The following is a 13,868-nucleotide window of genomic DNA, read 5'->3' as shown; positions in this document are numbered from 1 at the left end:
TGCTGTGTGTTTAATCTTGGATGAAGTATATCTGAAGTATATGTTACTTGATGGCTGAAATTTAGTTCTTGTGGGTGCAAAATATTCATCAAATAATTTTACTGTCACTAAAGTTAACATCCTTTTTAACTTTTGGGGGGATGGATCTTCAGTCTCTATTCTTTCCCCCCTCCCATCATAACATTTAAGGTCCCTGCATCACATTAATCCTTTCCATCTCCAGTAGATATAAGACTCTGAATTGGGAGTCAGGAAACCAGGTTTCTTTTACCAGTTCTGCCATGCTGTGTGACCTGGGGCAAGTCATTTCATATCTGTCTCAGTTGTCCCATGGAATTAAAACCATCAGACTCTTTCTTTCAGACTTCATCCCAATAGTGAGGGAGATACTTTCTTGTCTGAGATTTAGGTCCCAATTCAGTAAAGCACTTAATCACACATTTAACAATAAGAATAGGATTAGTCCTTTATAAATCAATGGGGCTACTCGCCTGCTTAAAGTTAGGGCATGTGCTTGAGTGTTTTAGTGCCAGTTTTTTATGAGTCTTTAACTTCAGGTTTTGGTTTTGTAGGTGCAAAATTGTGGGCACAGATGTTAGCATTTAGATGACTGAGTACCTTATATATTCTCGGTACAATCAGGTAGTTAGACATCTAATTATCAAATATGCACACACAAACCTCAGCTTGCATATGTGCATGGAGGAGTTACACGTGCACATTTACAATGTTGAGAAGTGCAAGTATTTTGTATGCCCACAATTAATTGTGCCTGCAAACTTGGAGAATGTTTTTAATTATCAGATCCTAAAAGCTTCTGTCAGTATCTCAAATGAAAGAGGGGATGTATCTTATATGGAATTGGAGACTGGAATGATTTCCAGTGGGATTTTCACAAAGCAAAAATGAAAGCATTAGAGGTTCCCTGTTGTGTTTATAAAAAAAAAAAAATTCCAGAAGAAACACAGCCTTTCTCTTTCATGCTGGTGAGTGAAAATGCTGCAATAATTGATATGCCAGAAATGAAAACTCACTCACTTTTCTTCAGGCATGAGGGCCTGTGAGCATATTTGTTTTAAAAGAACACGTGACTTGGTGGTGTGGAGATGAACAAGCTTGGTCATTGAAGTCAATGAATGGTCATTGGACCAATAAGTTTATTCATGGGCACCCAAACTTTGATGTCAAAGGGCCACATCTAATTTCCATAAAACAGAGCAGACTGCAGCCCCCCTTGTCTTTAATGTAAAGGAAGAGGTGCAGCCCACAGAGACTGGGTCCCCACATGCAGTGCTCTATCTCTACCTGGGTGGAGGGCTACAACTGATGAAAGCATAATATATTGGGGGGAGGGGCTGTATTTCATGAGGGCTACATTTAAGACCTGGTCTACACTTGATAGTTGTACTGGTATAACTGTGTTGGTTAGGAGTGTATAATAAAAAACATTTTATAATAAGAATTAAAAATATATAAGCCCTATTGTTAGGCCCTACCAAATTCACAGTCCAGAATAGTCAATTTCATGGCCATAGGATTTGAAAATTGCTCATTTTCAAGATTTCAGATGTTTTCATCTGAAATGTTACCCTGTTGTAACCATGGGGGGTCCCAACCCAAAATGGGGTTGTAGGGGGGAGGGGTCACAAACCTGTTGTAGGGGGGTGGCAGGATTATTGTCACCCTCACTTCTGTGCTGCCTTCAGAGCTGGGCAGCAGAGAGGTGAATCTAAACTCCTCCGTGCTGCTGGGAGCACCCCAGCCCGGCTGGGACTAGCCTCTAGGGGCCTCTGGCTGGGGCACTCCCAGCAGCCTGGGGGAGATCGGAAGCCTCCTCCAGATGCAGAACCCTCTGGGGCTGCTGCCCTGGCAGCAGGGGGAGGTATCGGCAATGGGTCTGATCTTCTCCTTGCGGCTGGGAGTGCCCTAGTCTGGCCAGGACTAGCAGCTAGGGGCCCCCGGCTGGGGCGCTCCCAGTAGCACGGGAGAAATCAGATTTCATGGGGAAGGGCCAAATACGTGATTTGTGATGCGTTTTTCACAGCTGTGAAATGTGTAGGTCCCTACCTATTGTGGATGCACTTATACCACTATAAAGGTGTCTTATACTGATATGGTGCCCTTCTGGTATGGGAGTAATTATTGCAATGTAAGGCACCTTTACACTGATATAACTGTATCCACACTAGGAGGGTTGTACCTCTTTAACTATATCAGTATTGTTAAAGAGCTACATCTTTCTAGTGTGGGCAAGGCGTCTGTAGTAAAGACAGGGGCAGACACAAGCCATGGTGTAGAATTCAATGGGCTGCTTTAGCTCCTCAGACTGTGCTTTGGTTACCCCTGATTTATTTGCACCTGTAAGTGCCCCAAGCCCATTGCAGAAGGCTGTTTGATATGTGAACACTTCTTTTTGGTATCTTCAAGGCAGGTCCTGGGAGGAATACAGATTAGTTACTGCCCTACAAAGGAGGAAGATTAAGATAATTGGTTGCAGGTGCTTTCTCAAGAACTGCATAATTACATGGGTGGATTAGCACTCAAGTTCCAGTTATGCAGTTAGCAGCTGTACCCAGACTGTCCTATCTTGAAAGCACACACTGATGTAAGGATTACCTAGATAGACTGTATTGGGGAACTACTAAAGCAGTGGTTCCTAACCTCGGTTACACGTATAAAAACTGATACTTGAGGCTTTTGTAATTGTTGCTCAATGCTGGGCATGGAAAGAAAGTCTTTTTGTTACGTAGTCAGATGATTGTATGAAAAGCTACTTGATTATATGATAAAACATTTTTGTTTAATACCATTTTATTCCAACAGGAAATATGGGATGTATAAAATCAAAAAGAAAAGAGAATCTGCATGGAGATGGGCTAGATTTGAAGAACCAACCAGTACGTAAAACTGAACAAACTATTTATGTGAGGGATCCAACGTCCAATAAACAGCAAAGGCCAGTAAGTAGATAGTCTCAGGGAAGAATTCCAATAGCAAGAGTCAAGCATGACTGGCATAATTTAAACTTAAATAAAAAACGCATGCAGAAATTAAAATTAATTATTTTTGTCCGCAGTTTTGCTTTGTAGTCCTGTGCAATTCACCGTCAAAGGTTATGCAATTTTTTAAAAAGTCCTTGGCGGTTTATTGTTTAATAAATATTGGCTTTGTCTTCTTTTTATATAGAGAAAATACTCCATGACATGTTGTTTGGTTGGTTTTTTTTTATATGTTTGATGCTTTAAAGGAATGCTGAGTGACTCTAAGGAAGTCTGAAATAGTTTAGAAATAGTTCTAACAGCATCAATATTTTAGATGTGTGTGTTGCACTTTTAAGCTCATAAGATCTATACAACATCAGATTTCTTTATGAAAGCACCACCTTTTTATTTTTAATGAGTTGTTCTGCATTGATAAGGAATGTTCTGTTGCATGTATTTACAGTGCAGCTGCTTAACACGTATAGGATTAGAGTGTTGAGCTTTCTGTTTATGAAAGGCTGAGGTCATTACTTCTGACTATTCGTCACGTTTAGTCGACTTTCCCTTTTTTCACAGAAGGGCAAACCTTGCCCTCTCCCCTCTCTCTGTTAGCACATATGGACTAATGACAGCAGAATGGATACAGTTCTGCTGTATCCAACAAAGCGAGCCAATGAAAATGCCCTGTGTGCTGTGGAGCCATGCTCTATCCATGGTAGCAAAGAGAAGGCTGTTGAAGGCAGGCCACAACCATGCAGATCCATCAGTAAAACCCCTCTCCTGAATAGGAGGAAACAACAGCATCACCTGCCAAGTATTTCTGCAACCACGAGGGGGAAGGATGCCAAGAAATCTCCTATGTAAAGTTACAAATAACTTAAGTCCTTGTACAGAGGAGAAGACATGGCCCTAGAAGCATTTTTTCACCCTAAATTGACAAAATATAAGGATTGTTACTGTCTAGATAAAAATGAAATAATTCCTCTTTCTCAGTTGCTCAGTCAGCAATGAACGTGTTTCCCCACATCTCTGCTCAGTGGGCCAGATCCTCAGCGGGTGTCAATTGGCAGGATTCTATTGAGCTCCATAGAGCTATACTGATTTACACCAGCTGGGGATCTTCACCAGGTGTATTGTACGAATCAAATCTTACAGACAGCAACACTGGAAAATTGCAGGCAGAAGAAAATCAGATTCTACAAATGTTTTGAATCTGTATCTTATATTTTGGATTTTTTTCCCCTCCAGAATCAACTAAAAGCACGTTTATTTTAGCTTTCTGAGGACAGATACTCACACTGATAATTATTGCTCTGTTGCCTGGTTAAAGTAGCCTTGTCAAAAGTCAGTGCAGCAGCACAGCAAAGCTGTGAATTTTCCACCTTACTTGTCAACTTAGTGAGGTGTGAGCTGCTAAGTTCAAAGTCTATCTGGGACTTCTTCAATGTTTACTTTATTGTTTGCCTTTAAATTTGCGGGGAAAAATAGCCACATGCTTCTCTTCAATTAAAGTTTTGTAGATGTTGTCTTAGCAATATATAAAATGACTTCAAATCAGCTGAAGAATCTTTTATATCTTATGTACTGTGCATATAATATATATATATATGTATATATGTAAGCATAGTAATTTACAACTGCTTAATAAACAAATATTTTGTTGTAGGGAAATACAGACATGCACCTTTTACCAGGGCAGAGATTCTGTAACAAAGGTATGTTTTCATAAGAACGTTAACAACTTGTGATAGCCTTATATGAACAAATATAATAATAAGAATGTCACTTGGCTTTCTGCATTAATAGAAGCGGAGGAGCATGGGGACATTGTAGTAGCCTTGTATCCTTATGATGGCATTCATGAAGATGACTTGTCCTTCAAGAAAGGAGAAAAAATGAAAGTCCTTGAGGAGTAAGTATAGCAGTGTTGGCTGTACTGTGCTTTATCTCACGACATCACTAAATCCCTTGGTCGTTGTTGGTTTTCTCTCTGTTTCTCATATATGCACTCCCACTCACAAACAAAAGGGAAAAGACTCCTTTCCATGTGAAAGTGAAACTGTCCTTTCCCCCCAGTCCCTGTAACACTTGGCAGCTGATTAGGTGAGAGCTGCAGCAGTTTGCTCAGAAGTTGACTCTGTAGAGCATTGGTTCTTAACCTATTTACCACTGTGGGCTGCATATGCAGCTCTCTATGTGTTTTGTGGATCGCATCCACACAATATACATACCACCTGTATGGCCCTGAGGATGTCACATGGTCCACAGCTGTGTGCTGATTGGGTCGCAAATGGCCTGTGGGCCGCCGGTTGATAACCACTGATCTAGAAATTCTGAGATAGCTGAACTTCAGAGAGAAATGTTGTGTTTTTCCTTCCAGCCCAGCCCAGCCCAGTTCCTCAGCGGCACCACAGAAGTGGCTGAATGACTTTCATTATTTTTTGTTCACACACTGTGAAACTGTTGTTGTTTTGTGTTTCAGGCTTGGAGAATGGTGGAGGGCTAAATCTCTTTCAACAAAGAAAGAAGGCTTCATTCCAAGCAACTATGTAGCAAAAGTAAACACCTTGGAAACAGAAGAGTATGTTCTTTTATATTTTAGTATATTTGAAACTTGGTTTTCCACTCTGTTGCAGATCCTTGGGGAGGAGGAGAAAAAAACTAACTCTTTCAAAATACTTTTCAGATGGTTCATCAAAGATATTTCCAGGAAAGATGCAGAGAGACAGCTTCTAGCACCAGGAAACCATCCTGGAGCATTCCTTATCAGAGAAAGTGAAACATTAAAAGGTAGGCAATGGATTACTTTGGGATTGATACCAGAGTTAAAAAAGATCAGAGGGGGGACCACCCAGGGAACCATTTGCTAAGAACAAGATAACAATGTGCAAGAGAAGTTGGGAGCATAAAGATGAGGTAAAGAGTAAAGTCGAACATGGGTAGCACATGGACAGAGCATTCTGTACTGGGATTGGTTCTTGCAGAGTAACCAAGTCAATCCCAAAACATGGAATGCAATGTATAACAAATGTATTATGATTTGTAAATGTATATAAAGAAAGGGGGTTTGTTTAACTTTGTATGTGTGCTTTGTTCTGTATCTACCCCTCTGACACTTAAGCCTGGTTGACTTAAGAGTAGTTTGATTGTATGCCAATAAAGAAACTTCAATGACAAGTTTGGAGTCAAGCTGAGTTTCTGGGAACCAAATATCTAATGTCTCTGAGGCTACTGCGTGGATAAGATCTCAGAAGCCATGGCAACATAGGGAAAGCTCTTTCCTAAACCCAGTATTTGTCTTACAGACTCCTGATTAGATTTTTGATTTAGATTTTAGATTAGATTAGGTATTTGCTCTTTGGCCATATTGTCCCTCCCACCTCCTTGAAAGGAGACAGATCCTTTGCTGGGGGGATATCTAGATTTAGATATGACCTTTGTGGCATTGTTTTCCCCTTCCCTCCAACTTTGTGGGATCCCTGGGTGGGGAAGGATTGCCCTGGGATGGGAAGCAGGAACTTACCTTTCGAAAACTCCCAAGTTTTGTGGGTAAGTTAATGAAGATCTCTGTATGTTGGGATAAACGTTTCTGTCTCTCCTTAAAACCCCTAAATTGAGGTTGGGATCTCTGGATACGTGTGGATCTTGTGATTCCTCCCTCCTGCTTACCCAACCCCCCTCCACACTAGCCTATTTGCAGCATCCAGGGGCTCAAGGCACCCTGATTCCCTTGTGCCGCACGAGGGCCAGCCCAAGGGAATCAGTGTGAATTTCAGCCTGTATATCCATTAGTGAGTTTGGGCTAATCCGGCAGTTGCTTCTGCACATGGTCCCACTGAAGTCAATGGGCCTATAGCCAAGAGTAGGAATAGCCATGTAACTGTCTTCACGACTGAGCCCTCAGTCAGAGCATTACCGAAAACGAGAGAAAATTAGTCTGAGCATCTCCACTGGTTCTGAAGCAGAAAAGTCTGACACCCAAAAAGCCAGTTTTCTAAGTTTAAAGCAACTGCAGGTTCTGTTGCTGGTACCATTTCCTCGTGCCAAGCATTTGGAATGATTGCAGAATGCTTTTTGGAGCAAAGAGGGGACAAGAAGCAGGCAAAAAAAATTAACATGTTTGTTGCATGTATTAAACATTGAACTACAGCGATGTGTGCAATATAGGGGTCCTATCTACTAAACAACATCTTTGCACTGTTTGTCCACAGGCAGCTATTCTCTGTCCATCAGGGACCATGATCCACAACATGGTGATGTTATTAAGCACTACAAAATTAGGAGTCTAGACAATGGAGGATTCTACATCTCTCCAAGGATTACATTTTCCACCATCAATGAGATGATCAAACATTACCAAAGTAAGTTACATCAACTATCGGACATTAGGCAATGTTTTCATTAAAGCAAATAATCACAATGCTTTCTTGTTCATTTCAAGTTTTTTTTTCCACATTTTTTTAAATAATCGAAGCAGTGTGAATTGTAGCAAGGTAAATATTATGAAAGAGAACAAAGATCAGAGGTTAATGGAAGCTGCCTTGATTCTGACCTCTCATATGCCTGTCTAAATGAAGAGTCGCTCCATACAAGTCAATGTCAATCTTACACCACTGTGTAACTGCCACTAGAGGAGAATCAGGCCCATTGTGAATAAGAAGTGTTGTTTTTTGTGAGTGTAAACCGATATATGTGGAGATTATGATAAGATGGAATTCTAAATATTTCTCATACATAATGTCTTCCAGTATCAATCTGGTGATTTATATGAAACAAAAACAACATTGTGATTTTCTTGTGCCAAGAATGACATTTTTGTGAGAGGCTTTGTAGTGGGAAAGCAAAATTCCCATTGACTTCAAAGGGAGCAGGATTGGGTCCATAAATAGTAACCTCTGATAAAAATGTTTACAGCTGCTCATTAAGTACAGAAGTGACGTTTTATTGTATATACCCTTTTGGGGTCTGGGTCAGGAGATTTTGGGCCCATTTTGTAGCTGAAAAAAAATACTGGGTTGAGATTTTCAAAGCCATGCTGGAGGTTTAGCCGCACAGTTTTGATTAATTTTAATTTATGATGTGTGGTAAATCTCCTGCACCGATTTGAAAATCTCAACCCTACTTCATTACATTTATTTTTTCTTTATAATTTGTGCAGTGAATAGAGAAGTAATTATTATCTATTTAGCGTGTGTTGGGGGGCTATTGCATAATTTAAGAGCTGCACAGAAATGTAACATAATACTGGGCTGAATCCTGATTTTTATAGAAGTCAGTGGCAGCTTTTTCATTATCTACATTTCAGCAGAATTGGAGCCAGTATTTCCTCTAAAGGGAAAAGGAAAAACACATCAGCATCTTTCAACAACCAGCACTTAGCCTACAAAATATGACAGGGTGTAAATTACCTGGCTCATTGCCTTTTTGGTATGAAACACCTCACAAGTTAACTAAATTACTCTGTCTTTCTTAACTGACTGATCCAACATGCTGTGTTTATTAATGTCATCAGAGATACGCTGCTGAGTCCAAAACTCTCCCCATTTTAAGAGGCAGCATAGTCTAGTGGCCTGAATATAGGCCTCAGATCAAGAAATTCCTGAGTTCTATCCATAGCTCTGCTATAGGAGCACAAATTGTGCAAGTTATGTAGTTTCAAACTCAGATGCCTGAAATTAGACTCACTTAATAAGTGAGTCTGTGCTTTGAGAAATGCTGAAATGGCAATGGAAGTGGCACGTACTCAGAACTTCTCGTGATTTGCATCATATACTTTACAAGCAACAGGATTGTTTTTTTCTTAAGTAACATATCCCATTCTGTCTTCATTAACATACTGTCAGCAGTCAGAACACACATTTTATTTACTTGGGCCCTATTTGCCTTAATGCACTCTTGAAGTAAAAAAGCAAATCTAATGATGATATGAGCAAAAACAATCTCTTTGCATCTGCAAATCTATGGCATCTAATGCAGATCACACACTTTGTTATAAGTTGGCTCTAGAATTCAGAAATTGCAAATCCCAGTACAGAAGGTTAAAAATAGTATGAAGGTTATAGTGAAGTTGGCACAGGTCTGCAGTTAAACATGCTTTACTGTAGGCAAATAAATGTAATTACAAAATGTAATGGATTTTATACTTTGTTTTTTCTCTGAAAAATAGAGCAGTCAGATGGTTTATGCAGAAAGCTGGAAAAAGCATGTATTATTCCAAAACCACAAAAACCTTGGGATAAAGATGCCTGGGAGATTGCACGGGAATCAATTAAATTAGTGAAGAAACTTGGAGCTGGTCAGTTTGGAGAAGTTTGGATGGGTAAGTTTATGTTGATTTGCTTAGCATTTTGAAAAGGATCTTTAAATATTTAAAATGTTGCTGAAATATAAATATGTGCAATGCAGTTTCAAGGATCCAGATTCATCCCTGGTGTTGTTACTTAAATTTCATTGGAGTAACACCAGGAATGAATTTGGCCCAATATATTTTTGACAAATGGCATATTACATCCCAGAGAATGCCCTCTCGTGGGGAAAACCAGTGGGAGGGTAGGAAGGGCAGTCAAATCCTTGTGGAATTTTCTCTGATATCTTTTATAGAAGAAATTGTGAAAGAAACTGGGGTTTGGCTCTCAGAATTCATGGATCTCATAGGATTTGCTGGAGTCCTCTGCATTGCTTTTTGGTCCCCAATGACTCTCTCCTGGTTCCCTATCAGCACATCTGTAAGGAACTGTGCTGACCACTTCCCTTGCAGGTAGAGATCCCTGGAACACTGCCCTAAACATTTGCCACTATGCTCTACCAGCAAATCCTTCTTGTAAAGAAACAACTGTCCACAAAAAAAGGTGCCTTTGCTGATATAGCTTATACCAGTTGCCCAAGTGAAATAAGCTATATCAACAAAATAATTTTTATGCCAGTATAATTACATCTACACTATGGTTTCTTCCAGTATAGAAATGTCACCAAAAAAAAATCACATCCCTAAACAACATTCCTGGCAAAAATGTCTAGTGTAGACTTGGCTTGAGCCTCAGGTTTTGCATGTGTGTTATGTGTTTATTCTTCTTTCTCCTGCTCCCTCTGAATTCTAGTGTTGTTTATAAGTAGGGCCCTATGTAAATCACTCCTTTATTTATTCATATATTTTAGAGTATTCACTATAGTGTAAATTGGATAGTATTGAATTTCATGGAGTTTGCACTTTGTCAGTTTCAAAAAGGGAATTAATTTTACAAGTAATATTATAGGTGGTGGTGGTGTAGCAGTTTTGGTCTCAGGTTATCAGAAAGACAAGGCGGGTGAGGTAATAGCTTCTTTTGGACCAGATTCTGTTGGTCCAATAAAAGATAATGCCTCACCCACCTTTCCACAAGTAACATTAGTTTATTTCAAGTCAATGCACCCAGCATTCCATTCTTCCACACGTGCACAGCACTGTAAGCTAAGGTAGCTTTTTGTATTAAAGACTTTGTTGTAGATATTTTCCTTTTATTTATATCATATAATTTATATATGATCACTGTTGGGAAGCATTTTCACGTGCCCTGCATGAAATCATCATATATATTCATAAGGGCCTCCCATTAGCACCAAAGGGACTCTGTTAGATTTACAGACTGCATAATAGCTCAGTATTTGGCCCAGCACCTCTTGCTGTATGTCTGTACCTTTACAAAATACTCCCTTAAAATCAAGCTAAAAGTGTTTATTTGAACCCATGAAATGAGAAACTAAATGTATTTTTAGTGAGTAGTGTGCAGAGCTTTAGCACTTCTTGTCAAAGAACAGACTGGAAAGTAGCACATAGGAATTGTCATACTTAGACTAGAACCAGTGGTCTGTTTACTCCCGTATCCTGTCTCTGGCAATGTACCAGTACCATCGACTGTCCAGGAAAGTGTAGAAATTCTGCAGTCGGCCGATTTAGAATAATCAGCCTTGATAGTGTTTCATCTTGATCTCCAAAAGTTAGAATGTCTGAAGAAGCAAAAGCATGAAGCTTAATATTCTTTCCAAAAAAAATTTAGCCTTAATTATGGTAATCCTGGTTATTCTTGTTCTCCATCTAAATGTCCAATTCTTTTTTGTTCTTGGCTTCAATGACTTTCTGTGGCAGTGAGTTCCACCATATAATTACATGTATGTGAAGAGTATTTACTTTTGTCAATTCTTAATTTTCCATCTTTATAACGTCATTGTATGTTCCCTTGCTTTTGTGTTATGAGAACAGAAGTTCCTGATCTACCTTCTCTGAGCCATTCATTATTTTATATATTTATGTCCCTCCTTATTCATCTCCTTTCTGAGGAAAACAAAGTCTTTCAATCTCTCTTCATGTCTCTAATACTACTCTTCACCCTTCTCTGCTCTGAATCTCCTCTTTACCTTTATATCATCTTTAGGACCTTACCAAATTCAGAGTCCAGTCTACTAAATTTCATGGCCATAGGATTTGAAAATTGGTCAATTTCATGATTTCAGATGTTGTTGTAACCATGGGGGTCCTGACCCAAAATGTGGTTGTGGGGAAGTTGCAAACCTGTTGCAGGGGGGTGGGAGGATTGCCACCCTCACTTCTGTGTTGAGTGACTCTAGCAACCCAAAATAGCATAAGTCTCTCTCATAGGAATGTGTTATCTGGAATATTGTTGTTTTGAAATGATATGTGTATATGTAAAAGTAAAGCCTCTAGATCTGTATATTGCCATGGGCGTAGCATCCTTGAGAGTCAATCAGAAAGCTCTGATTCAGTCATACATTTAATCTTTGACTATAAAACATACTACTTGCATTCTCTTTATGTCTGTATTCTATGTTATGATTGAATGCAGCTTTTATCTTCCCTCCTGAGAGGAAGCTTGAGAAGGCCTTTAGCTGTGACGATCATGAGTGATGCTTACTCACTAGTTAAGACAAGGGTCAGCCATTGTGCATTTTTTTTCTATCTAATAAATCAAATCAATAAATATTTTAACTTACACTGAACTGCTATAGAAAAGTCAGTGTGGTATATTGTGATCTGTTGAAATTGTAGCTAATTTCAGGAAGTTACTAGTTCTGCATACACACGCACAAAAATTAAAAGAGGGTGTTTCTGGTTCAAGATGTTTCCTCTTGTTTATGTGACGATCTTGACATCTAAATTGGGCTTAACATTTTCCTCTGTGGATTGTTGTTACATTATGGGGGAAATTACTGTACTGTGAAGTTGAGTAGCGTGTTTCCTCTTACTCCTTGCTTCTTTACTGAAGCAAGAGAAGCTGATTTGCATGGCGGGGATCCTTTCTGATCATGAGTGTGGTTAATCTTAGAACTGAACACGTTATAGCTGCAAAGACCTGTTTGGTCATCTAGCCTGTCCCCATCCCAGGACAGGATTGTAGTAAGCACCACAGCCTCATTCATTGTCAGTTCCTTAACCCTTCCAGTAGTTGTATAATGGCATTTGGAAATAAGCTGGTTATATTCTCTCAATGATAAATTACTTCTGCCTTTATGGGACAAAAATGATTCTTATAAGCAATATACCAGGTAGAAACCATGATCTATGGCTTGATTTCTGAAGAATTTTCTGTTGGCACAATGTAACTAATTTTATGGTTACAAAAGGGTATGGGGGTGTGTGAGAGAAAGAGATCAAATCTTCTAGAAGCAGTAGAGTTTTGGGTCTGTCATCATCACTTCATGTTTAATTTTTTTTCCCAAGAATTCTGTTGGAAAAATATTCCAAATGAGGTTCGTTTACCCTGCACCAGATAAAAAAGAGATCTAAGCAGGTATTTGGGCAGTCTCCAAGTTTTATTTCTGCAGAGGTCGGACACTTCCCAGCAAGTGGTCAGTGTGCGACCCTGAAGGCATGCTCTCTTGCATATTTATACAAACACAAACAAAGAAATTACATATGCATAAATTTTTAATGCTTATTGGTACGCTCAGATTATTATTATTATTGCTATTAACATTACACTTTTTACTTTTTTTAACTATAAACATATGCATAACATAAAAGATACGGGCAGAATATTTTAACTTATTTATTAACATTGTCTAGTCTATTTCTCAAGACTGAAGAGAAAGCAAAAACTACTTATAGCTGACTCCTTATTTTTTCTGTTAATTTTTCTCTTTGACCTTGGCAGAGATAAGCACCATAGACATATTAGAGAGGAGTGGGTGGGTGATTTCAACAGAAAGCAGAACACTAGAAAAACAACAAAATGGAGTAACTGTGGTCAAGCAAACAATTATTTTCTTTCAATTCATAGTTCAGTCATAAGCATTCCCTGCAGGTTTGATACTTGAGGTAAAAGGCTTCATCTATGATTTATTTTGCATTTAAAAGAGTTCTGTTGCTTCTGCTCCAATGGTGATGATCATTCCAAAGTTCGCGTGGCTGAGTTAGGTGTGGAGGAGGGAGTTGTTGTTTCACTTCCCTGCCACACTGGTTACGAGATGATGACTGATGTTGACAGAAGTGCACACTGTAGACATTGAAAGGAGGTAGAGAGGTCCTTGCTCACTGTGCTCCCTGCCGGTGCCCAAGTAGTATTCTGTTGGCTTCAGCCACAATATAGCCTGAGATGTTTTGTGGTTTTAAGGCAGTTTTGTACTTCTGTTATTCAGACTAGGCTCTTGAGATATAATTGTGCAGGTAATTATTGTTTTGGAGCAGGGAACGAAAGGCTATCTTCTACAGGTTAGGTCACTAGTCTTTCATCTCTGGTTTTGCAGCTCTGTTATGAAAATTCCTTTGGCTTAGTTTATAATGGACATCACAAATCCATGTCACAGTTTGATATGACTGAGAGTGTGCAAGTCTAATGGAAGCTTGGCCATTCAAGACCTTGCTCCAGTCAGAGATCATTCTCTGGGCCATATTTA

General features: G+C 39.3%; 1 protein-coding gene across 6 annotated transcripts in view; it reads left to right on the top strand.

Moving 5' to 3' along the window:
• The window catches only part of LYN (LYN proto-oncogene, Src family tyrosine kinase), an 82,302-nt gene that overhangs the window by 24,743 nt on the left and 43,691 nt on the right, over positions 1 to 13,868 (top strand). For 5 of the 6 annotated variants that reach the window (XM_067553757.1, XM_067553758.1, XM_067553759.1 and 2 more), the window contains 7 exons: positions 2,824 to 2,960; positions 4,648 to 4,696; positions 4,788 to 4,893; positions 5,464 to 5,562; positions 5,668 to 5,771; positions 7,193 to 7,342; positions 9,148 to 9,300. In XM_067553757.1, the coding sequence (XP_067409858.1) occupies positions 2,829 to 2,960; positions 4,648 to 4,696; positions 4,788 to 4,893; positions 5,464 to 5,562; positions 5,668 to 5,771; positions 7,193 to 7,342; positions 9,148 to 9,300 (793 nt within the window). In that variant the 5' untranslated portion in view covers positions 2,824 to 2,828. The remainder of the gene's footprint in view (positions 1 to 2,823; positions 2,961 to 4,647; positions 4,697 to 4,787; positions 4,894 to 5,463; positions 5,563 to 5,667; positions 5,772 to 7,192; positions 7,343 to 9,147; positions 9,301 to 13,868) is intronic. The other variant, XM_067553762.1, reaches the window with a different exon arrangement.

This window comes from Emydura macquarii, unplaced genomic scaffold (assembly GCF_026122565.2).
Source record: "Emydura macquarii macquarii isolate MOO-44397 ecotype Brisbane River unplaced genomic scaffold, CSIRO-AGI_Emac_v2 contig_1477, whole genome shotgun sequence".
NCBI lineage: Eukaryota > Metazoa > Chordata > Testudines > Chelidae > Emydura > Emydura macquarii.
The sequence above is the reverse complement of the archived record's forward strand: the minus strand, read 5'-3'. Positions and strand labels throughout refer to the sequence as shown.